Source organism: Planococcus citri, chromosome 3 (assembly GCF_950023065.1).
Source record: "Planococcus citri chromosome 3, ihPlaCitr1.1, whole genome shotgun sequence".
Lineage (NCBI taxonomy): Eukaryota > Metazoa > Arthropoda > Insecta > Hemiptera > Pseudococcidae > Planococcus > Planococcus citri.
The window spans coordinates 80,188,205-80,214,391 of record NC_088679.1 but is presented as its reverse complement, the minus strand read 5'-3'; the positions used below and the strand labels follow the sequence as shown (position 1 = coordinate 80,214,391).

The following is a 26,187-nucleotide window of genomic DNA, read 5'->3' as shown; positions in this document are numbered from 1 at the left end:
ATCAGATTTGCCCCTTCAATTTTGAAGATAGGCAATTGGTCATGATAACTTGTTTTGTTGGTCCACTCGAGTACTATGGGTTTGGGGCATCACTTAAATGATTCAAACGTTTTCTTATTTTTGATGAATTTTTCAAAATTGGTTAATTTCCAGTTTTGCGGAGCACTTGGCGCCTTCATTTTACAAGATAGGCAACTTATCATAATAACGTTTTTTGTTCGAAAGAGGAAGGTAATCGCCAATCAGGAGGTCCTATACAGGGTGTCCGAGAACTGGTAGTACAAATTTCAGATTTGGATACAACAGGGTACGACTAAGAAAAAAGGTCATGTGAAGGTGTGGCCTATCTTCAAAATTGAAGGGGCAAAATTACGTTTTCAAAATCCAAGAGCCAAAATCCTATTTTGACCATGGGGGTCGGTAGTACTTTGAAAAATGAACAAAATTACCTATTATGACTTTTTGCCCAACTTGCAAATTGAAGGGGCTACACATTATTTTTAATTTCAAAACATCGCGATGAAAAAAAAAGAATGCGGTAATGAATACTAGTTCAAAAAATAAACAAATTTTGTTATTATCATTTTTTTTCTTACTCTAAAATTTAAGAAGTTTTTGAAGCTCAAAAATTGTAAATTTAATGCAATTTTTAGCAATTTGAAAATTTTTGAGCTTCAAAAACTTCTTAAATTTTAGAGTAAGAAAAACAATGATAATAATAAAATTTGTTTATTTTTTGACCTATTATTCATTACCGCATTCTTTTTTTTTCATCGCGATGTTTTGAAATTAAAAATAATGTGTAGCCCCTTCAATTTGCAAGTTAGGCAAAAAGTCATAATAGGTAATTTTGTTCATTTTTCAAAGTACTACCGACCCCCATGGTCAAAATAGGATTTTGGCTCTTGGATTTTGAAAACGTAATTTTGCCCCTTCAATTTTGAAGATAGGCCACACCTTCACATGACCTTTTTTCTTAGTCGTACCCTGTTGTATCCAAATCTGAAGTTTGTACTACCACTTCCCGGACACCCTGTAGAGTTATATCTATCTCAGCCAATAAGTCCTTTCTAGTACGGACATGTTCCAAGTACATACTTACTACGTAGATGGGTAGGTGAAGATTTACACGATTATAATTTTTCGACTCTTCGTTATTTTCTTCAACTTGCCAGAACGAGAGCGAGTACGACAGCCAATTTTCCGTCTGTGGAATATTTATGCCAATAAAAAGATGACACTCGATAAGTCGATAATAATAAAACACGAATACACAGCTCATTCATTTCGTAACTTTACTAATCCGGATTTTCGTATAGGTAAAATTGAACAAACGCATTTGCTATATAGTCGCGATATTTTTACAATAGGTATAGCGACGACAAGTCCGAAAAACAAAAGTTGTTACCCACGCCAATACATATTTCAGAGAGGGGGTGAAAAAAATCATCATACTCGTAATAATACTTAACCAATATAGCGATAACGATAATAGTAAAAGTAATAACGATAATAACAAAATAATAATCGTAATACATTTTACATGTATATATACAGAAAAACACGGATTATATAAGGTAAGAGGGAGGGGGAAAGAGGGAGTGAGGGAGCGGCGGCGAAGAAACGAGAAGAAAACGTAAGAAATAAATATCAAATCGACACTCCGTTGTCATTGCCACGTAACGTAGGTTTTTAATAATATTAATCGTGATATGAAAAATAGGAAAAAAAAACTAATAAAACTACATACCACTAATACCTACGACGATGTAACATTTTAGCAATAGATACAAATAATATTAATTGAAAAAAAAAATAAACAACAACAAAAGAAATTACTCTCGATAGAGAAAAAAAAATTACAAAATAACAATAATAATTTTAAATATACGCGATTTTTTCATTTCGTCACGATTTTATATAGATTTTACATAAGAAATATAGGTACTCGTTGGTCGCGAATTTGTACAGGTAGGTAAGGTACTATACTCGAGTCTCGAACGTGAACGAAATGTAACGAATTGTTGCCCACAAACTTCCATATACTATTTAAAAACACAAAAATGCGGATGGAATAGTTTTGTAGGGTAAACCAAGGCGTACGAAAAATAAACGTAACAATAGCGATAAACGATAATAGCGATAAAATGATAATAATAATAAAAATAGTAATCATTCCTACGTAAATAAATATACCCGACAAACGAAATAATTAAATAAAAAATAAGAAGAAAAAGTAAAACACGATAATAATAAAAAAAAATGAACGAGGGAAACGCGACTAACTAATCCAACGATACGGAGATGATAACGAATTTTCGTAGTTATTCGACGACCGAAGGGCCGATTACAAAAAATACGAAATTTCAAAAACTCGACAATGTTAGGGTGTACGGTAAAAGGTCGAAAACCGGCGACCGATAAACAATTTCGGAAAATTTAACAAAAACAAAAACTATATAACAACTACGATGATGACGATGGTAATCGGAATCACGAAAAAAGAAAGATGTTAGAAATTGGAGCCTACCTATACGAGTAATAATTGTAACGGCGGCGATGAAAATAATGATAATAGGTAATTAATTTATGTAATAATAACAAAACTTAACAGTAACGATAAACGATAATGTTGCAACACGTATACGTAAAATGTCGTATGTACTATGTACATTTTACAATAATGTAGCTAGAGCTACCTAATGATAAGTTAGGTTCGGTCGTACGTACATCTACACGAATGTATAATAATTTTGAAATAAAAACAACATCAACAACGACGGCAACCAATAACACAAATGAAATAAAGAGAGCTAAGCTCTCCGTTCTTTTATTTAAATAATTTATAATAATATCTAATAATAATAACACGAAGAAGAAGGAAGAAGAACATTACACGTTTGGTAAAATATTCAAGGTGGACATTTATTAGCATCATGGTCGAGTTTACCGACCGCTGAATTAAAGTTACAGGTAGGTATCGTAAATAAGGCACTTGTTATCGATCATTTTTGCATTTTTGCATTTTCGCAGCGAGTAGGTAAGTACAGCTCGCTCGTAACTCGTAAGAAATGAAAACAGAACACTCGAAAAAAATGGAAAATGAAAATTTGAAGAAAAGAAAAAAACACCACCAAAAAAAAAAAAAAAAAAAAGGGAAAACAAAACAAAACACGAGGAAAACAATACGCTGAGGATAGGTAATAATAGGTATTATTTTTCAAGTCCAAGCAAAATACGTCAATCGCCAGTACTCGTTGTTAGATGACGAGTGATCAGGTTGGATAGGATATTTTACACGTTCTTCGGTTCGAGATGACAAAAATGAAAATTAATAGCGTCTCAACGGCGGCGTACCTGACATGAAATTGAAAAACGAAAAGTAAAAGTACGACGACGAAGAAGAAGAAGTAAAGACGAAAAAGGAGAAACGGAAAAGGGAAAACACGACTAAAATAAAAAAATAAATACAACCGATACGTACGTACGTAATTATACAAATACATATCTCTCTAAAGCTAGGTAGGTTACTTAATTTTTAAAAAAAAGACGAGACGAAACGAGGAGAGGAGACGAGACGATGACGTGAAAAGAGAACAATAATGATTAGGTAATTAAACCGAATAACGAAATAAAATAAATACACGATAATAAAAATTGACTACAAAACGAATGAATATTGCAAGTGAAAGATTAAATTTCATTTGTTTTGCAAAAGTGCCTCTTGCTGCAGATAGTCTTTGAATCTACGCTGACATTCGTCGCTGGTCCAGTGCTGGCGCAACATTTTAGCTTCCGTTTCGAGATGCTGCTGCAATTCTGCGTTCTTCTTCTGCAGTTTCAGACATTTTATCGCTTCCATCGACTGTAAACATTGACAAAAGACTCGGATTAATATCGATTGACCGATTGATTTAATTAATTAACTAACTAACTAATAAATTATAAATTATTATATAACGACGCAGCCGACTCTTTAGAGTTTTTACAAGAAGAAGAAATATCGTAGCATGCAGCGAAACAGTAATTGTTCGAATAATATGGAAATTGTAGGTAATGAAAATCGATTGTCAACTCGATGGCGGTGCTGCTGGTGTCAAAGGTCGATCGCATTGGTTTTACTTATGTTTATGTATTATAGAACACGTACGTACAATACAGGCAAACAATAGGCATGGCTATTAGCTAGCTGTAGCTACGATTGGATCCTCAAATCAATCAAAACGTGTCCACTTTTCTCACTTTTTTTGCCTTTATGGCTGGAACAAAACGACACAAGGCAAACAGCCCTGTTAAAGCGATATTGCTTAGTTTTTGATTGTTTGACAAATAACAAAAACTTTTTGAAACGAACTTTTGAAAAATTTGCAAATGAGTTTCATACAAAAATCATAAAAATTGATGTGGAGACGGACGGAAGCAGTCTACGAAAAAATAAGGTCGAGGAAAATTGTAGGAAATTAGTTTTCCAATCGACAAAATGTCATTAGTTGTTTTTCTAGGATGCTTAATTTTTGATTTTTTCACAAAAAACCAAAAGTTTTTGAAATCATTGCTTGAAAAATTTGTTTGGATATTTAAAACACACTCAAAACTCAAAACCACATTTCATTAATGTGTTATGTTTGTTGAATTAGGTGAGGTTAGGTTGGGTATATTTAAAAAACACTCAAAACCACATTTTCATTAATGCGTTATGTTTGTTTAATTAGGTGAGGTTAGAAAACACTCTCAAAGCCACATTTGTTCAACTAGGATGAGGTTAGGTTAGGTTTGATTTGGATATTTAGAGAACACTCAAAAACACATTTCATCAATGTGTTATGTTTGTTAAATTAGGTGAGGTTAGGTTAGGTTAGGTTTTAAAAAACAACATTTCATTGATGTGTTATGTTTGTCCAATTAGGGCGAGGTTAGTGAGAAACACTATAAGAAAGCTGTGGGAAGAAGAAAGATGAGTGTCACCTTGAAGGCCCCATCACCAGGGTGAAGAAGCCTCCAAGGCTGGGGCATACCAGGGATCAAGAGGGCAGAAGAGCCCGCCTCCAACGATAACACATAAAGGCCCTGTCACAGGGGTGAAGAAGCCTCCAAGGCTAGGGCACTTCCCTGGACCAAGAGGGTAGAAGAGCCCGCCCCCAACGATTCTCCTGACATTCCAGAAAGGTGAGTATTGGTAGGGCGTATATATATAACTATAGAATCACTACATTTTGTAAGATGTGTAGTACAACTACAGTGGAAATCGCTTATAATGAGATTGGCTAGTACGAGAATTCGGATACAACGAGCAAAATGCTCGGTCCCGAGCACAACGCCATTTAAACATGTACAATATGGTACCTGTTAGAACGAGCTCATTTATAACGAGGAATCAGGATAGCGTTACCTTAATGCCAAATCCGAGTATGTCCATCCAAAAAAACATCGTCGTTTTGCGTCACTGATAAGGCTCTGGGAACCCCTGAATTGAAAAATTTGCATCGGAGTACAGTTAAAATGCACCACCAAAGATGCACGAAGCTGACCGATGTTCAATCAGAACTCAACGAACCCTTCCGAGCATATCCGAGCCTTATCAGTGATGCGTAAAATCGTCCTTTTTTTGTATGGACATACTCGGATTCGGCATTAAGGTAACGATAGTACGAGCTGAAATTCTTGAAATTTGGCTCGTTTTATTGTTTTTTCTTTCGCTTATAACGAGTATTCATGCAGAAAACATTCTTTAGATCCCAAATTTCGGCTTCGTAGGTTAATTTGGTAAAATTTTGAAATTCATGACAGATTTTGTGGCACTTTTTGAAAAACAGAACTTTCTAAAAAGCTGCTGGAGGCTCTAGAACTGCTCAAAAACGATTCAAAACTGTTTCCAATCGATTTGACAAGTCAAAAATAGTAGTAAAATTCGCAATTTTTTTTTGCTACATGTGTTATGAGCATCATTTATAATGAGAAGATCTTTATATCCGGTTATTACAAGATACTCGTTATAAATGCAAAACCTTTTAGTACGAGAGACCGGATACAACGAGCGAAATGTCTGGTCCCTTGAATCTCGTTGTAAGCGATTTCCACTGTATATAATAAGATATGCATTTAGTTCTAAGTTTTATTTACTGTTAGTTCTAATGTTTATTTGCTTAAGGTCCAGTTTATTATTATTTTTGTGTGCACCTGATTTTAAAAACCAACGTGTAAAAAATTATGATGTGATATTCCTCTAATAAACTTGCCCCACCCCGCCAGCAGGTTGGGGACTGGGGACCCAGAAAAAAAAGGGGTGAGGTTAGGTTAGGTTTGTTTTTAAACCACATTTTCATGAAAGTGTTATGTTTGTTTAATTAGGTGAGGTATGAGGTTAGGTTAGGTTAGGTTTACAAAACACTCAAAACCAAATCTCATTACTTAATGTGTTATGTTTGTTTAATTAGGTGAGGTTAGGTTAGGTTTGATTTGGATGTTTAAAAAACACTCAAATCCACTGGTTTATTAATGATTAATGACTTATGTTTGTTTAATAATTAGGCAACCACCTACGTGGCTTTGAGACTGGGAAACCCGCAAAAAAAAGGCCACCCCACAAATCGCACCTCGGGAGTAATAAGGTTACATCTCAAAAAAAAAATTATTTTGACATTTCTGCATTTTTGGGGTCTGTATGACCCCCCCCCCCCCCCTCAACCAAAAATAACACTTTGTGAGTTGGGTACATTATCTAGATCTTGTAAAAAACCCAAATGGCCTAACTCAAAAGTTGTTAATCAGGGTGTCTAACAAAATCTGAAAACTAAAAAGAGGGACCTTGGAAGGACTTTGGAAGGATCTTTTGGAAGGACATTTTTAAAATTAAAAGTGCACCTATTGATCCCCCCTTCATTCATTTTTACAAAATTGCTAAAAAAAACGTGGAAAATTTATAATTTTTAAAAGAAACAAAAAAATTAATAATATTCAAAATAGACCTGATAAATTTCCCAAATCCAACAAAACGAAATTTTGTACTTTTTTTCATATTTTTTTCATAAGACATATTTCAAAGTTATACTTTCAGGGTATCTAACGGATTTTTTGTTGAAAAAATCACTACTTTTTCACTACTTTTTTCACTACCTTTTTTCAACCAAATTTTAAGAATGCCATCCACTCGACCCCCCCCCACCCAAAAAAATTAAAAAAGTCAAATTTTTCACATGTTTCAAACACTAGAGATTTTATTTTAAAAACGAGCCGGGGGGGAGGCAAAATTTTACATTAGAATGTTTCGCTTTTAGTTTTCCAATGTCTTCAACATCCCAAGATTTTTTTCAAGCAAGCGGATGTCAAACAATTTTTGATTTTTTTCATGTTAAAGGTTTGTGCTCATGTAATGAAATTGGGCGAATAAAAACTTTTTTTTTTAAATTTCGAGAGGGAGGTACATATGTAAAAAAACGATGATTTTTAGTGTGATGGATTGGTTAATTATAAGTAGTTTATTACTTTGCTTCAAAATTTTGAAATTCAAATGATTTTTTTTGGGTGAAAAATTCAAAATTGAAAAAAAAGCAAACGAGCCCGAGCGAAGCGAGGGCAAAAGCTCTCAAAAATGGGTAATTCAAGCTCTAAAAAAGTCGACAAATGCGAGTTCTTTTCTATGGAATAAAGATCGAAAAAAAGGAACGAATTTGAATTTTTTCACTACCTTTTTAACAAAATTCACTACTTTTTCACTACTTTCACTATCCATGTTAAAAATCACTACTTTTTCACTACTTTCACTACTTGCACTACCTGTTAGATACCCTGACTTTGTCACGCCTCACGTACCCTCGCATACTTTTTAGACATCAATTTGATGACAAATTTTAATATCAGGGGTGGTACTCACATTTTTCTCAAAAAAATAACTTTAGTAACCAAAAAGTAATCAAAAAAGTGAATTTCATTTTCAGAGGCGTGACGAAACGATGCGTGGTGGGAGATGGAGAGGGGATGAGACTGAAACATTCTGCCAATTTTCCTCGCTAGATTTTCCCAATTTTTTACTCCAAACGCCCCCTCCCCCACACCAAGATTTTTTCCAACCAAGTGGCCAGATGTGTTTCGAACCATTTTTTTTTAAGGGAAGTTGGAAACAAAAATGTCAAGTAAAAAATTTTATATGGATTTTTCATTGATTGGATTGTGTTTTTGGAATTTCTCGACTTGATCTTTCCATTCTAAGAAATGTTTGAAAATTGTTTTAGCAGAATTGCAATCTGACCGAGCAAAGCGAGGGTGAAAGCTGTGAAAAATTGATAATTCAAAACGTAAACCATAATTTTCTATGCAAAAAGTTGATTTTTATAGCTTCAAAATTTACAAATTTGTAAAGTTTTCAGAAAATTTCATGGGTATTCATCACAGCTATAAAAATATGAATAAACGCACGAACGAAAGCTTTCGAAAATTCACAATTTCTGAATACATAGTAAAACAGCATTATTTTTGATTTGAGGAGTCATATTTTTCTACCCTTTAACTTCAGTCAGAGAAAAGAAAAGAAAAATGATCTAAACCGAGCGAAGCGAGGGTGAAAGCTGTGGAAAATTGATACAATATGAGACCAGGGTGTCCAACTGTCCACTCATTTCTGGAAATGATTTTCCCTGACTTTTCCAGGTTTTCCAGACCAATTTTTTCATTTTTCCAGACCATTTTTCTCAATTTTCTATGCTCACCCCATAATTTAATTCAATTTTTTAGGGAGGAGGGGGGGGGGTAATTTTTTTCATAAGCTTCTCTTCAAACTGGATACTTCTTCGGATATAAAAAACAGCTGAACTTTTATTGGTATTAACTTTTCTAATTAAAAATAAATAAATAAAACATGCATCAATTCAAGTTTAGCCAATTTGATAAAATACATGTGAAATTTGCTCATTTCAAAATGAGAGACAAATTGGCCCGAGCGAAGCGAGGGCGAGAACTTTCGAAAATTTTCATTTCAAGATGCCTGAAAACAAGTTTTTTTTTGAATGCGAAGAGTGTTTATTTTTTGGTTTTTTAAATTTTAATATTGGAATGGATGTTTTTTTGAAGGAAGTTTACTCTTGAAAAAAAATAGAACAGGCTCGAGCGAAGCGAGGGCGGAAGCTTCTGAGAATTTGAGTTTCGAGAGGCATAAAAACGAGGTTTTTTTTATGTGAGGACGAGTTTTGGTTTTTAAAATTTTAGAATATTTGAATTATGTTTGGTTTCTTTTTTAGTATAGTGAGGACGAGTAGCTTTTATTGGCTTCTAAAATTTTAGAATAAGTATTTTGAATCATGTTTTTTATGAAGGAAGTTGATTTTGAAAAAGAAAACGGAACAGGCCCAAGCGAGGGCGAAAGCTCTTGTAAATTTGTATGCATTTCGAGATGCTTAAAAACGATGTTTTTTTCGTGAGGGGTTCATTTTTTTGCATAAAAACTTAATTTTTATAATCTATAAATTTTCATGGTGCTTTTGAAAAAGAAAAGAAAACAAGCCCGAGCGAAGCGAGGGCAAAAGCTTTTGAAAATTTGTGTTTCGAAAAGTAAAAAACAGTGTTTTTCTTTCATCACAGGTCCTTATTGAAAATTTTCAATTGATCGTTTTTTCAAAATTCCAGGGATTTTGCGTGAAAATTACGAAATTCCCTGACTTTTCCAGACCGACCAATTTCCCTGATTTTTCCAGGTTTTCCAGACCTGTGGACACCCTGTGAGACGTAAAACAGGGTGTCTAACAAAATCTGAAAACTAAAAAGAAGGACTTTTGAAGGACCTTGGAAGGACCTTTCGGAAGGACACTTTTAAAATTAAAAATGCACCTAGTGACCCCCCCCCCTCTTTCATTTTTAGAAAATTGCCAAAAAAAACGTCGAAAATTTATAATTTTTAAAAGAAACAAAAAAATTAAAAATATGTATGGTATTCAAAATAGACCTGATAAATTTCTTGTCTAATGACTACCAATAATCCAAAAAACAAAATTTCGTACTTTTTTACTATTTTTTTCATTTTTTTTTCATACGACATATTTTCAAGTTACACTTTGTCACGCCTCAAGTACCCTCGCTTACTATTTAGACATCAAAACTGAGTAAGGGAAACTACTTGATGAACAATTTCAATATCAGGGATGGTACTCAAATTTTTCTCAAAAAATAAATTTAGTAACCAAAAAGTAATCAAAAAAGTTACTAAAAAATTGTTTAATCTTGTACGAAAAAGGAGCTGAGCAAAAACTTTCCACACAAAACATTACATTTTATTTTCAGAGACGTGAAGAAATGATGCTTGGTGGGAGATGGACAGGGGGTGAGACTGAGACATTCTTTCAATTTTTCTCCCTAGATTTTCCCAATTTTTCACTCCAAACTCCCCCCTCCTCACCAAGATTTTTTCATAAGAATTATTGTTCAGATGTGGCTCAAACCATTTTTAAAAAGGGAAGTTGGAAACAAAAATGTCGAATAAAAAATTTATTTGAATTTTTCATTGATTCGATTATGTTTTTGGAATTTCTCGAGTTGATTTTTCCATTCTAGGAAATGTTTGAAAATTGTTGTAGCAGAATTGCAATCTGATCGAGCGAAGCGAGGGTGAAAGCTGTGAAAAATTGGTAATTCAAAATGTGGTGTAGGAATTAGGAATAAGAGAGAATTTTAGAACTAGGAACAAATAATGAGAAGATAGGTATTAGGAAATTTTACGATTAGGAAATATTGGGATGGGTTTGGATTAGGATAAGACAAACCTACCTAACCACATAATACAAAAATGCTCTATTTTAATTCAAATACACGAAGATATGTTTCAACCAATACTCAATCGAAAGAAAGGGATTTTATTTACAAGGTAGGTAGAACCTACATCATACACAATCTTAGTTGGAACGTATCCCAGTGTGAAAATAAACTCGAAAAGTAAATTGAATTTACATACATTTCTAGACATTGCAAGCAAGTCGAAATAGTTGGAAATCTACTAAATCTATACCTAGATTATTCAGATTGAATCACTGTATTAAATCCTTACCTAGATTATTCAGATGAATTCTAACTACTTTACCATTAACCTAATCATTACCTTGACCATATCAATCGTAGTTGGACTGAATCTATTCATAGATTATATCGTAGCCCTATACTTTGAAATAAGAACCTAAATGCTGACCAACATATTGGCTAGAGGATTTACCTCAGCCCTGCCGGTAACTCGACCAGGAAACTTACTCCATTAGAATTGATGTCCAATTAATTAGTGAAATAAATTCATAGCAACACAAAATAACACTCGCGTTACCGGAGAAATTATATCATTTTAATAAGTTCAATTTTAAACAAAATACTCGAATTCAGTCATGTAATGACTGGTAAATTTAAAGATAAAAAATTACAGAAAAAATACGAACGCACATTCTTAATCGAGTGGAAAAAACATACTAAGGAATAAGTAGGTATTACCTATTGTCATAATCACTCGAGTTTCCCACCATAGATTTTAACCTTGAAATGGGCTCATTGAATTTATGTACCAAGTTTTGCCTAACTATTTCTATTTAGGCTCGTCTATAGCACAAAAACATAAAACATCATTTTTTATGCAAAAAGTTGATTTTCATAGCTTCAAAATTTACAAATTTTAAAAGTTTTCAGAAAATGTTGTTGGTATTTATTAAAGTTAAAACGCCCGAGCGAAGCGAGGGCAAAAGCTTTCGAAAATTCACAATTCCTGAGTAGTAAAACAGCATTATTTTTAATTTGAGGAGTCATATTTTTCTACCCTTTAACTTCGGTCAGAGAAAAGAGAAGAAAAATGATTTAGCCCGAGCGAAGCGAGGGCGAAAGCTGTGGAAAATTGATACAATATGAGACGTAAAAGAACACCATTCCTAATTTTTATTAAATGACAGAATTATTAGAAAAATCGGAAAAAAGAAGGACCTTCGGGCAAAAAGAAGGACTTTTGAAGGACTTTTTGAAAAAGAAGGACCAATAGGCCAAAAGAAGGACTTTTACTGACCTGGAAGGACGGGAAGGACCGTTAGACACCCTGTAAAAGAACACCATTCCTAATTTTTATTAAATGACAGAATTATTAGAAAATTTGAAAAAAAAGAAGGACCTTCGGGCAAAAAGAAGGACTTTTTGAAAAAGAAGGACCAATAGGCAAAAAGAAGGACTTTTCCTGACCTGGAAGGACCGTTAGACACCCAGTAAGAGTAATCAGAGCTAGCTGTATGACGTGTATTGGGTATTGCCATATTGTATATGTCTAGGTAGGTATCTAGCACGCCGCAAATGCTACGGAAACTGCCTAACTAGATGTACTCGTACTATGTACTATGTCCTACTATGATGTAGTATGATGTCTATGCCTCTGTGTCTACAGGTACAATGTACACAAGTACGTACTTTGGCGTACGTGAGGTATATGTACATTCGAGTATACTGTATTATAGGTATTAGGTACTGCAGTGCACTATGTACTCGTACTCGTACTTCACCGTACCTCACACCGCGCTCTACCCAGTTACGTAATTAGATGCAGATTTGTAAATGTGTATAGATGACAGTCTATGGCTACTTGGCTAGTGTGGCTAGCGAGTTGAGTTATCGCAGTTGCTATCGCTATCGATATCGCTGTTACGAGCAACTTCACACACCACGCATTAACACTAGTATATAGGCACAGTACGTAAGTGCAAGTCTACGTCTCTACGTCTTCGTTCGCTAACATCGTCAATTCGTAGTTCATTCGTCGACTTGAGAAACAGATACGATAACATACAACCGCGAGCGCGTCTTGTTTTCGAAAAATGTCCGGTTTACGAGTGAAATCAAATCGGTCAACGCCGGCGTCGGCGCCGTTTCGAGTGTCCCTATCTACTACGATATCGATGGTGGCCGTTATTTTTACCTTAATGCATTCCGATTACGGCGGTGGAAGTGCGACAGCTCAAGAATTCGTCTATCCGGGCCAAGTAAGTATAACAATGGCCGAATCTGCCAACCTAAACAGTGTTCAGTTCGAGCGCGAAAAGGGTACGAAAAACATCGTCGAATGAAACGAATAACAAATTTGTGCGAGAGGGAGGAAGGAAGGTAGGGAGAGAACACAAAATACGTAATACAGCGAACCTTACTCTGCCTAAGCGGAATACGTATAGGTATACTATACTCGTACGTATAATGTAACTTTTACTCATTTGACCATTTGACAGGCGAAAAGCGAACGCGATCTGTCGACGTGCGCACCGTACGAGATATGCAGCGTCGTACACAAGCGTTACTGGTTCTCCATTAAAGTGGAAAGATTGTGTCGATGCGACGTCGATGGCCAGGAATGTCCCAACAGCTGGTCCGACGACAACGACGAAAACGGCGAGCCGGATAAGTACACGATGGCGCTGAATAATCGAGCACAGATCAAAGTAAGTAAATCGACAAACTAAACTCGGTTTTCGACGTATGTATGTAGGTAAATGCATGTACGTTGTGTTGACAGTTTTGCGAACCGATCACCGCGCTGCCAAATTGCCTACAACAACAATCGCCGGCGGAAGACGAAAACTCCATCAATACGACGACGTCGTCGACGGCAGCGCCGGTACCGGTGGAGCGGTTTTTGCACGTGATCAACGAAACTCGCACCGAAACATCGTCCATTGATAACGCTACGACGAAAAATTACAAGCTCACCTCGAAAGCGGAATGTTACTGCCCGCCACACAATACTTGGATAGCGCACACGCATCGAAAAAATCAAACATCGGCAGCCGTCAGCCATTCTTCCACGTCGTACCGTTGCTCCCGAGTAAGTCTAACGGGTCATTCCATATTGTCAACTCAACCAAAAAAAAGGCGATTTTGAAAGTCATGTCTTTCGATTTCGCTCAAATTTTGTTTTACAATATACATATACCCACCCAGTAAGTAATAACCCCGCAATCAGTTTGGTCCCAGCCCCCTCCGAGGGCGGGTGGGGGGGGCTTCCATTATTTTCACATTGTCTCGAGGTACTCAACTTCAGCAGCACATTCCTCCAAAACTGTCGATACTTTGATCAAAACTGATTTCACAGTTAGAAAGAACATTGAATTTAGAACTTTTTTAAGCGTTTTGAAATTTTCAAAAGTTGAAAGTTGAACTTTCAAATTTAAAGTTCAAATTTCAAAATGGCGCTGTAAGTGGGAGCTCAAATTTTAGATTCCTAGGTCATCCCCACTCCTTTTAAGATGGAAAAAACCGAAAATAGGGGCAAAATAAGGTGATTTTTAGCTTAATTCCGCTTTAAATGGGGGTGGGGATGACCTAGGAAGCTGAAATTTAGATATGTTGATCACAGATAGGGTACTGTCCGATGGTATGATTTTGGACCCTTTTCATCCATTTGGGGTCATGTTATGCCCCTCCAAAAAAATGACGTTTCTGTAATTTTCAACTTTGACCCTCCCCACTCCAGAGGCCAACTCTAGCTCCCGAAAGAATCCCATTCCCCAAGTTTGACTTCATTTTATCAATTAGAACAGGTTACAAGTCCCAAATCATAAAATGTAAAAGCATTGAAATCACATCACTTTGAGGGGTCGTAGCGCTACCTCCTTGAGGCTAGGGAGTTGGCCGATAGCTCATTTGATAGGTATTGGGGAGGAGATGAAATGATCACTGGGCTCATTTTACTCAAAATTCAATATTTCAGGAGTTATTGATGAAAAACTGATTTTGGGGGGCTTTGATCCACTGGGGGGGGGGGTTAGCTCGTGGGGTAGGGGCGGGGACTTTTAGTATGTTGTTCAACACACCTCCTTAGACAATATTCACCAAAAAAACCCTTTGTTTGCAATTATGTTTGGGTTCGCCCATTTTTTTCTGCAATTTGCCTGGGCTATGGGGGCCATGGGTGAGATCGATTTGAAAAACTATGGCAATATTCGTGTTCAGCGATATCGAAAACATACTATTTCATGTGTCACACGAATGTAACCATGTTTTTGGGGGTTCCCCCTTTGGGAAGGTCCTGGGGGCCGTGGACGGGTTCAATCAAAAATCTGACGTCATATTCGTGTTCAGCGTCACCAAAAACATATTATTCCATGTGTCGTACAAACAAAACACTTTTTAGAACTTTTACCCTTTTTGGGGAGGTGCTGGGGGCCATGGATGGGCTCCCATCAAAAATCCGACGTCATATTCGTGTTCAGCGTCACCAAAAACATAGAATTCGATATGTCACATGCCCCAGATTCTCTTTCGAAAGTTTCGCCCAAAATTGGGGGGTAGGGGTGCTCCCTCTCCATTAAAAGATCCCATCTCGAAACGTGAATATTTCGAAAAGGCATCAAAAGGTTCATCTATGGAAATTTTTTCAAAATTTTAAATGTTTGCTCCCACTTACAGCGCCATTTTGAAATTTGAACTTTTAATTTGAAAGTTCAACTTTCAACTTTTGAAAATTTCAAAATGCTTAAAAAGTTCTAAATGCAATGCTCTTTCGAACTGTGAAATCAGTTTTGATCAAAGTATCATAGTTTTGGAGGAATGGGCTGCTGAAGTTGAGTACCTCGAGACAATGTGAAAATAATGGAAGCCCCCCCCACCCGCCCCCTCAGTGAGCTGGGACCAAACTGATGCGGGGTTATTACCTACTGTAAAAAAAATTGAGCGAAATCGAAAGACATGACTCAAAAACGTTGGTTGAGTTGACATGGAATGACCCTAACCTAACGTACTAAATACTCGTACCGTCGCGTCGTACCTACGAATATCGCGTACGCGAAGTATCTCGTATAGCTGATATTAATGTACTATTGCATTTGCGTCCTTATAGTACTCGTAATTGTAATGCAGCCTCGTAATTCTTTGTTTGTTTTGCACTCGCATTTTTCAGTTACCTAAATGTAAAGCCGGCGATACGTGCGGTTACGAACGCATCGATCTTTATTCCAATTACTACAAGTGTTCCTGCCCTTACGGCTATCTTTGCCTGCGTTCGGATCAATCGACCGGTGCCTCTGCAGCCCTCGACACCGATACCCGTCCAGTCAACGAGATGCTGTACCAAGGTCCGGCTTTTCTCACCTACTGCCGAAAGCGATACGATTAGCTGAGTAGTGACTCAACTGACTGCTTGTGTACCCTTCTGTGTCTACTTATACACATACCTATATTATGTACAATTACCAATATCTATCTATCTATTAATCCACTCATCCACGTTGCAATAAAATATAAATCGTAAAATATTTCGCATTAACGTCTTATTCACTAACTACGCGAGTACCTATCGTCAGACAACGTGTACCCCAATGTACGATGGACAATCGACGATGCCACTTGCGGCAAGCAGGTGGAAGATACCTACACTTACACCTTATTAAGGATAAGAAATAGTCGGGAATAGTAAACTAATACGTAGCTAAGCTACCTGTATTAACATACCTGAGCAGAATGGCTGACATTATAGCTTCTGACGATAGGTAATAATTCTTCGACGAATTTATCGGGCCATAGAATTCTGGTGACCAAGCCGACCTGGAAAGCTTCGCCGGCGGTCAGGTTACGGCCTCCGCATAATAATTCGGCCACCGCCGAATACGACAACATGAGCGTCGCTGCGGCTTCTGGTGCTTGACCGAGTTTGGTGTACGGCGTGTAAAAGGTGGCTTTGTCGCTGGCGAATACCATATCGAAAAATGGTAACATGGTCACTCCCAGGCCGACCGTCGAACCGTTAACTCCGGCGATCAATAGCTTTTTGAATTGCGACAAACACTTGACGAAGTTACTGAAAATTCAAAAACGCAAAATATAAATGTATAATAGTCGTACGATACTCGATGTAGCGCCTATGCAGCGAAATGATCGAGTCTTATTTTATAAAATAAGTACAGGTAGGGAATAGGGTGGGCCGTATTTTGACTTTTTCAAAATAGAAATTCGGAAGGGCGGAATGACAAAAAGTTGTGGGGGACCTCAAAAGACTGTTGGAAAAATTTGGAGTCTCAAAGTTCATCCAGCATTTTGCAACAGGGGTTCAAAAAATCAATAAAATTTCCAATATTTTCGATTTTTTATTGGCGGAATGTATTTTACACACCAAGGCGACAAAAACGTGATACGAATTTTTTGAAACCGGTTCATTAATGTGCAACCAGTTTACAAAAATTACCCAAAAATTGTAGATAGAGAAAAAAAGCTTGAAACCAAAGTTGAAGAGCGTGAAAAATCACACAATTCTATCTAATCACATTTTGAAACCGGTTCATTGGTTCGCATTTAGCAACCAGTTTTTGACAATCATCTAAAAGTTGAGGATAGAGAAAAAAGCTTGAAACAAAAGTTGTAGAGCGTGAAAAAGTGAACCATTTTCGCTGATTGGATTTTGAAACCAGTTCGATCATAAATTTGCAACCAGTTTCCACAAAATTAGGGGTAACGGCCCTATATTTTTACCCCCCTAAGGACTTATCTTGAAATTTCTTTTGACGTAATGAAGCTAGAGAAAAACTGAAAAGTGCATTGAAATCAGCAAACATTCGTTGACAAGATTCAGTGTTTGCCAAAAGTTTAATTTCATTAGGTTCACCAAAAAAAACGGGTTCGTAATTTTTTTTACCCCCCCCCCCCTCAATTTTTGCTGCGTTATCAATTGTAACAACATAATTCAACGTTTCCTAACAAATTATTAATTAACCACGCCAAAAAGTGCTCTTTCCGTTATCATCAGTGTATTCATTGCTTGAAAACATAATTGAAAATAAAACTGAGAATTTATAAAGATTATTTGAGCAAATTTTCAACAAAAAAATTCAATACACGTATTTTTGGACTTTAAAATTCCTGGACCACCAGATGAACGTCTTGTTTTTCACAAGAAGCTATTTTTTGCGGATATAGGTGGTGAAAAATTGCTGTGAAAGTTCCTGCTCCAATTTTCTGTTTTCTTGTTACTGCTATACTTAAGGTCTTCAATTTGATACCCGTTTTTGTTTTGTTTGCTTTCATAGAAAACCTATATCAAAGGGATATCATTCATTTATTCAATTTTTTTGGTTGATTGTTTACATTGATGTAATCAACTGTAGCAAGGGAATGAAATTAATATCAATGGTGAACACTTTGAAAATGTTACGGAAACTAAATACTTGGGCCAAATTATTTCATTCGAGAACAAAATGGTAAAAGAAGTTAATAACCGAATTTCGATGGGGTGGAGAAAATTCTGGTCTTTAAAATTTATCCTAAAAGGAAGTTATTCAAATAAACTAAAAACAGATATAATTAATGCATGTGTCTTCCCAGTGATTTCTTATGGAGCTCAAACTTGGACCCTCAGCAGCAATCTCAAGAAAAAAATAAACGTTACCCAAAACGCCATGATTCGCTCAACGTTGGGGGTTTCGAGGAAGCAAAAAATCAGAATGTCAAGCCTCAGACAAACAGCCAAGAGTAATAGGGTGTTAACCCACGAAATTAGAAGGAAAAAATGGGAGTGGGCAGGACATATTGTGAGGGCGAAGGACGGTAGGTGGGGAAACAAAATTCTAAACTGGATACCAGAAGGGGGGAGAAGACAAGGAGCACAGAGGGCGAGGTGGTCGGATGACATTGTCAAATTCCTGAAGACAAATCACTACTGCAGAATAGCGCTTGACCGGGCTGAATGGGCCCGGCTAAAGGAATCCTTTGCTCAAGATTTGGGCCTGACTTACTAGTAAATATTAAAGAAACAACTGTATATGTAATGTTTTTGTACATAAAGTCAATAAAGGAATTTATTTATTTATTTATTTATTTAATCAACTGTAGCAAGTGTTTTTTGGACAATATTATTTACAAAAGTTCAAAGCCGTACATTCAAATACTTCCCCAAAAATGAATAAAATTTATATCACGCCTTTAAACGGTCGTTAGCGAGCAAAAATTCTGAAAATTGAGGGGGGGGAATTGGAGAAGAAAAATTAATATGGATTTCTATTTAATATTTTTATACCGGGTATAAAGAAAATAGAAAAATGGGCTTAAATCATTCCCTATTTTTTTTACCCCCTCTAAAAAATTTTAGAAAACAATTTTGATGAAAAATAACTACCTAGCTCATCTAATAGACCAGAGTGTGTAGAATTCAGCGATGTACTCACGAACTCATTTTGGTGGAAATTAGCGCGTCCAATTCTTAAAATCAAAACACACTTTTTTAAAATTGTGCTAAAAAAATCGACCAAAACTCACATCACATTTTTCAAAGTCTCCTGAACCATGAACATTGAATGGAAAATGCAGCTTTTCAAGGGCACTGTGTTCCAAAAGAAGCGCAAAACATGTTAATATGGTTTTCGAATCGATTCATGACTTTCGTGGCTTATTTTTCAGAAAATTCTGTGGGGGGGGGGGTAAAAAACCCTAGAGAGGGTACAAAAAACTGGGCCGTTACCCCTACTTGAAAATTGGAGATAGCGTAAAAAGCTTGAAACAAAAGTTGTGGGGCATGAAAAATTACATAATTCTGTTCAATCACATTTTGAAACCGGTTCATTGATTTGCATTTAGCAACCAGTTTTTGACAATCACCTAAAAATTGAAGATAAAGAAAAAAGTTTGATACATAAGCTGTAGAGTGTGAAAAATTGAACCATTTTTGCTGATCGGATTTTGAAAATGGTTAACTTACAACCAGGTAACTTTTGACGGCTTGCTGCGATTTAATGAAACCGTTTCAAAATCTGATCAGCAAAAATGGGTCAATTTTTCACACTCTACAACTTATGTATCAAACTTTTTTCTTTACCTTCAATTTTTAGGTGATTGTCAAAAACTGGTTGCTAAATGCAAATCAATGAACCGGTTTCAAAATGTGATTGAACAGAATGGTGTGATTTTTCATGCCCCACAACTTTTGTTTCAAGCTTTTTTCTCTATCCTTCAATTTTTAGGTAATTTTTGATAACTTAGTGACTCAACAGAGATTGCCAGTGCTTTCTCAGATTTCTTTGGTGGCATTGCTGGACACAGTGAATTAGAACTGCTTTGAGAAAGACTTTCATGTCCTCCCTCTACAAGGTTCTCATTTACTAGAGTGACAGCAGATGAGATTGTGAGGGCCATTTCAAAAATTTCAACAGGGGGAGGCTCATTAAGAGATGGTGTCTCTGGTAAGGTCTTGAAAAAACTTGCTCCTTGTCTAGTAGGGCCCCTGGTAGAACTGCTTGATAAGTCATTTGATGAGGGAGTTTACCCTTTGCACTTGAAAGAGGCTATAGTTGTTCCTATTTTCAAGGGAGGTGATAATAGGCAGGTTTCTTCCTACCGTCCAGTTTCATTACTGCCCTCCATTGGAAAAGTTTTTGAGTCCGTGGTAAAAGAATGTATCCTTGATTTTCTCTTGGACTATGGTTTCTTCTCGGATCTACAGTTTGGATTTCTCCCTGGTAGGAGCACTGAGAAAGCACTCATTCACCACGTTACCCTAGTTGTGCATGAAATGGAGGCAAATAAAATAGTGGCAGCCGTGTATATAGATGTGGCGAAGGCATTCAATACAGTTGATCATCATTTACTCTTGGATGATCTGCGTGATTGCGGTTTTGATGAATGTATTGTTAAATGGTTTCACTCTTAATTCAGGAAGTACGTTTCGGTTGCATTTTCTACTTTTAGGATTAACATTACTCCGATTTCCAGTCTTTTATCAATAATTTAGCAAAATTCTCTTTTATCATCCTAGAATCCGATATTTTTCAAGGAAAAATCAGTTTAAGAATAGAAATCAAATTTTGAAAAATATACTTTTCCATTCCACTCAAAAAGTCGACCTGTAAATTTCGAAATCGTATTCAATGAGCTGCTCTTGAAAAATACGTTTCACGAATGCCAATATTCATTTTCTACCGAAATTATGCGTTAATTGAGATCTCTAGTGATGGCGGGAAGGTGGGAGGGGGGAGGGGTTCATTTCAAGTCATATTGATAAAAGATCTCCTAGACTTCAAATGAATAACAATTTGTAAAACTCGAGACGAATCGTGAATTATCTCAAAAATTGCTGTTTTTGCATAAGAACAAGGTAAAATCTCCAATAAAAGTCAAAGAAACCCAATGAAAATGGTTTTCAGTCATAAATAGGCATAATACGACAAATGACCATTGAACATTTTTTTTTAAATGTCAAAATTGCGAACCCCTGTTGCAAAATGCTGGATGAACTTTGAGACCCCAAATTTTTCCCTCAGTCTTTTGAGGTCCCCCACATCTTATTATCACTCTGCCCCTTCAAATTTCCAAAAAAAGTCAAAGACGGCCCACTCTAGTAGGGAATTACGCAGCGAATAGCGAATGGGAAAACTTACTGCAAAGCGGTAATGTATTCGTCGACTACTTTACGACGTTCCGGCATATCGGCGCAAATTAAAGCCTGCAGATCGATACCCTGGCAGAAAGAGCTGCCGGTAGACGTGAGCAGCACTGTTCGACAACTTTCGTCCTTTTGTAGCTCGTTAAGAACGTTGGTAAGCTCGTTAAATACCTGCGATATAAAAACAAAAATAAAAGAGCATTAGTAAAACTAGCAAAACACAGTCAAACGATAGGTATCGGACTATCGGTGTTGCTACGACGAAGCTGCGGTAGCAATACTGCACTCTCCAGTAGGCCTAGGTATGCTACGCAAACGAATGTAAGGTAGCGAATATTTCGTATGCAGTAGCAGGAATCACAGCAGGGTTTACTTTTCATTCGGCAATCTGCCGGCAAGCTTTTTTTCGACACAAAAGTCGTTACGAAACACCCGGTTCGGTACTAAAGTAAAAGGTACAGCTGTAGGGTAATACGTAATATCGATACCTGAATATTTATAGCGTTCTTCATTTTACAAGACGACGATATTAAAATTATCTGCACCAAGCTGTCGTATTTACGAAGGGTAATCTCTTTCAGATGTAATCGCTCGACGAGTTCTGAAATACATACATTGGGCGTGTAAAAATATAACAATACGTATTATTACAAGATATGTAGATGTACGAGCTAAAAAAAAGCAGTAAGAGTTTGGTACAACTTCTCACCAGAATAATTAGAAACAGTCGAAGACTCGTTTTGAGTTTTGGCGACTGCGCCGACGCTCGCTTCTTTGGAATCTTTGCGTTTAGCGGTCGTAGCTCCACTGGCAGCAGTCTCATCGCGTTTGGCGGCGGCAGCTGCCGAGTTCTCGTTACATTCGCCATTTTTGGTTTCTTCAACGACGGCGGAACGTCCTTCATTTTCGACGTTGCGATTGTTGCTGCGGGTATTGATCTTATGGTTGGTGTTTGAATCGTTCGTAGTTGGACGGTGCTTTTCGACCACCGGCGACGACTTTACCGATTTCGTTTCCCCCGCGTCCGCACTAGTGACAGCGCCGTTCGCGTTTTTGTCGACGACTGGTTTGGTTTTCGTAGCTTCGGTGGCGTTAGCGGTTGCTGTGGTCGCGACAGCTTTAGCGACGACGCCATTTTCATCTTCGTCGCTGGAGTAGGCGCTGCTCGAAGAATGACGTCGTATAATTCGAGAAGCTTCGGCGGCCACTTTTCGCTGCTTGGGCGAATGCTCGGACGCGTTCGACTCTAACGATTCGATCGAGGCTTTCCTCGACGGCGATATACTTGGTCTGCCGTGAACGGTGGCGGTGGCGACGACGGTTGTTGCCGACGACGACGATGACGGAGTGCTGATTTCGGGAGACGTACGCCTTACGCGTCCCGGGCTCAGTTGACCAGGCGACATACTCAAACGTAGTACCGCGTTTTTCACTAATTTCGTCTTCAGCAGCAGATCTTTCTTCTTACGACGTAACGACGGTAGAATGTTGCTGTCGCGTTTACTGTCCGGCAAACGTTTCTGCTCGATCGAATAAATCATATTGATCGCGCCTTCGTCGCCTAGCAGACGATTTATTTCGCGCATAACTTTAGAATTAGCCTTTGGTTTGGTCGTCGCCGGACTCGAGTTTTCTTTGATTTCTTCGTCGACGCCGGAACACGGCTCGTTGCTGCCTTCTCCATCACCGTCGCTCACCTTGGCGGCGGCAGCGGCGTTGACTTGCTGTTGTTGTTGCTGCTTATTATTCGAAGCACCGGCGTCGCTTTCGGTTTGACTGGGCACCGCGCCGACCTTGGTATTTTCGCGATCCGCGTTCTTCGCTGCGGCGCTCGACGGGTCCGATAAACTTTTCTCTTTCGACTCGGCGGCGGCTGCGGTTGTGGTGGCGACAGGGGCAGGGGCAGCGGTCTCAGGCTTGCGTTTTCGTTTGCTGGCGTACGTTTTGATATAACGGTCGATAGCGATTTGAACTTCCGGCACTTCGGGCAACTTCTTTTGCGGTGGCGGCTGTTGCTGCGGCTGCGACTGCTGTTGTTGCTGCTGGTCCGGCGCCGTTGTTTTCGCTTTCAATTTCGAGCTACGTAACTGCCGTTTGATGATGCGTTGATACTTTTTCGGGAATCTCTTAGGCGCCACCGAACCGCCGCTAAACGTGTTCTTCTTCACTTTTTTGGCAGACGGCGCGGATTCGCTTTTTATCGAGTGCTCGGCCGACGTATCCATTTTCGTCGACGCAACCGTCGTCGATACGCTGGCATTCTGTATTGCGTCGTTACCACGCTTCACAACGCCGTTGTTGATAATATTACCGGAGGCGTTGACGACGATATTGTTGTTGTTGATATTGCTGATTGTCGCGCCGCTGAAAGGTTGCTGTTGTTGTTGCTGCTGCGCAAGAAGGGCCGCTTCTTCGTCGAGTTTCAATTTTTTGGCGGCTGATTTTTTAAGTCTGTCTTCGCTCTTCTTCTTTTCGAAATCCATCAGCTGCTTCAGCGCCAACTCTTTTTCAACGTTCGGATCCAGCATAGGTTTAATACGTTTTTTACGCTGGTGTTGAACTTGCTGCTGTTGCGGCGACTGTTGTTGTTGCGGTGGTGGCAGCAGTAGTGGTTGTTGCGACGGCGACGGTTCTTCAACTTCGTCAACTAACTCGACTTTAGGCGTAGTTACGACCATGCTCGTACTCAGGTCGCCAATATCGTTGGTACCTTCGAGTATAGCTAGCAACGTATCGTTATCCAGTTCTGTTTCAGTCGTCGTTGTCGTCGGTGTTTGATCGATCGAGCCATTTGCTATTTTACCAGGACTGCTTTTCGCCAGACAATTCACGCCTGATGAAACAATCTTCAACGGTTTGCCGAGCTTACACTCTTCTCCCAACGTAGAAGATATTTCAGCGTACAACTGGTCCGCTTTCGATTCGAAATTTGCGCGTGTATCGCTTTTCGCAGCGTCGTTACTAGATGCATCCGCTGTGCTCTTTTTGCAAACAGTTTCCGAACTTTTCTTGAGGGTCGTAGCGTCATTTTTGGGCTCGGTTTCTTTAGGTTTTTCGGTAACGACGGTGGCGGCGGTGGCGACTACGGTCGGTACATTCGTCGATATTTCAGCCGTTTCTGTTTTCTTCGTCGCTCCGACAGCGACACTGGTACCATCCTTGCTACTGGAACTAGCACTAGCGACGGCGGCAGTAGTGGCAGCAGCGCTGGTGCTAGGACTGGCGATGGTACTACTAGCACCGGTGGTTGTGGTGGTGGTGACAGTGGCGGCGGCGGTGGTTGCGGCGGCTGCTTTATCGTTAGACGACTCGGTCGACGGAGTAATTTTATTAGCCAGCCGATGGGTTAATTTCATGGCAAAAAACACGTCGCCTCCTTCCGCTTCGGAATACGAATATTTTCGCATCGATCGTTCCAATATTTCTTGCGCGATTTCATCTTGAGATACGATTTGACTAGTTAAATTACGATACGGAACCTTGACTCCGAGACGAGGTTTCTGAACACGTCGACCAGTACCGACCATATCTTGAGCCGGATCGTTCAAGTCGCGTCCCATTAAATGAGGTGGAATATACGGCGGTCGACTGACCGGTTTCGGCGTCGTCTCCGAACCATTTTCAAGGCTTTTTTCACCATCAGCGGCGGAGACTGGTTCAGTTTTCGGGCCCACAACAGTATCGTCGGCATTTCCACTACCGCTGGTGCTAGCTACGGTGCCGGTGCTAGTGCTAGTGCTGGCGGTAGCGTTGGCATTGTTTTCTTCGGAGGCGCGATTATTCGCACTCGCATCGTTCGTTTCTCCGCTGCTGCTGCTGCCGCCACCGGTGCTGCTATCAACGTTCACGTTACTCATCGCGGCTGTAGGTTATTTCTGCGCCGAATATACGTTCATTAGCGCGATTGATGTTCAAATTTCTTCTCAACGATACGCAACATACAGACTAAATTCACCTGCGAACAGAAAAGTACACGCGAAACAATTAGTAACGATGGCCATATAAACCACAACCATGCTGATGCTGATGCTGATACGCTAACACACCAACATCGACCACAGTTATCATCGTAGCTAGGCATGTACACGAAATCGAAATAATCAACTAATAATAAGTACCGATAACGATAATATTATTACTAACGGTGACGACGAGTGAATCCGCCGCCATTAAATAATCTCATTCCAGTACGAAACGATGATAAGTACCTGTACACTGTGTCTTATCAAATCGTATCGGAAACCAATTACCACCGACTACACACACAACATAATGTACCTATCTCTGTACATAAATACACGTGCCTATGTACATTTATACGAGCGCAACAAATCGTTATAAAAATACTCACCCGCAATGAAATAGGTAAAGGTAATATATATATCAGTCTCATAGATTCGCCTAGAGAATCAAACACTAATTACGTCCGCGTGCTCTCGAAAGATTAAAACAGAATCTGTACTCATCCGAAACGATAGTAGTCGAGAAATACTTTTCGAAGAATGCGTCCGAGTTGAGTTGAATTGAAAAAGATGGTCAGTCAACAGTTATCGCATGAAATCGTTGAAACAATAACAATATCTCGAGGCATCGATATCGATAATATTTTGCGAACTTATTTAGATCGCGATAGCGAAAATTAACAAAAACGAAAATGGTGAACTCGAATTACACCGAAATTAATCGACTTCGATAGTAATAAAGACAAATAATAGTAATTAATAATGTTTTGCAATTTTGTAACAAAAATAATGCAGAGTTTCGTGTAGTAAAGTAACGCAAACGCACTAGTAGAAAAAAAATGAACGAACAAAAATATGGACGCACAGAAAAAAGGAAGTAAA

At 38.3% G+C, this 26,187-nt stretch overlaps 2 protein-coding genes across 2 annotated transcripts; one reads left to right on the top strand and one right to left on the bottom strand.

Annotated features, from left to right (window-relative positions):
- Positions 1 to 1,270: 1,270 nt before the first annotated feature.
- Positions 1,271 to 26,152, bottom strand: HIPP1 (HP1 and insulator partner protein 1). The gene is made up of 6 exons (XM_065355776.1): positions 25,695 to 26,152; positions 22,053 to 25,298; positions 21,832 to 21,944; positions 21,339 to 21,514; positions 16,432 to 16,777; positions 1,271 to 3,865 (listed from the first exon to the last, which is right to left on the bottom strand). The coding sequence occupies exons 2-6, from the start codon at positions 25,198 to 25,200 to the stop codon at positions 3,701 to 3,703; spliced, it is 3,948 nt and encodes a 1,315-aa protein (XP_065211848.1). The 5' UTR covers positions 25,201 to 25,298; positions 25,695 to 26,152; the 3' UTR covers positions 1,271 to 3,700.
- LOC135839658 (uncharacterized) lies at positions 12,570 to 16,235 on the top strand. Its single transcript, XM_065355778.1, has 4 exons — positions 12,570 to 12,974; positions 13,215 to 13,424; positions 13,499 to 13,807; positions 15,881 to 16,235. Exons 1-4 carry the CDS (start codon positions 12,810 to 12,812, stop codon positions 16,094 to 16,096), a joined length of 900 nt encoding a protein of 299 aa, XP_065211850.1. The 5' UTR covers positions 12,570 to 12,809; the 3' UTR covers positions 16,097 to 16,235.
- Positions 26,153 to 26,187: the final 35 nt, after the last annotated feature.

Coding starts and splice junctions, on each gene's coding strand:
- HIPP1 (XM_065355776.1), bottom strand. CDS start 25,200: ATGAGTAACGTGAACGTTGATAGCAGCACCGGTGGCGGCAGCAGCAGC. Junction 21,945..22,052: donor GACTGTTTCTAATTATTCTG/GTGAGAAGTTGT, acceptor TATGTATTTCAG/AACTCGTCGAGCGATTACAT. Junction 16,778..21,338: donor GAATACATTACCGCTTTGCA/GTAAGTTTTCCC, acceptor TTGAATTTTCAG/TAACTTCGTCAAGTGTTTGT.
- LOC135839658 (XM_065355778.1), top strand. CDS start 12,810: ATGTCCGGTTTACGAGTGAAATCAAATCGGTCAACGCCGGCGTCGGCG. Junction 12,975..13,214: donor AATTCGTCTATCCGGGCCAA/GTAAGTATAACA, acceptor ACCATTTGACAG/GCGAAAAGCGAACGCGATCT. Junction 13,808..15,880: donor CGTCGTACCGTTGCTCCCGA/GTAAGTCTAACG, acceptor CGCATTTTTCAG/TTACCTAAATGTAAAGCCGG.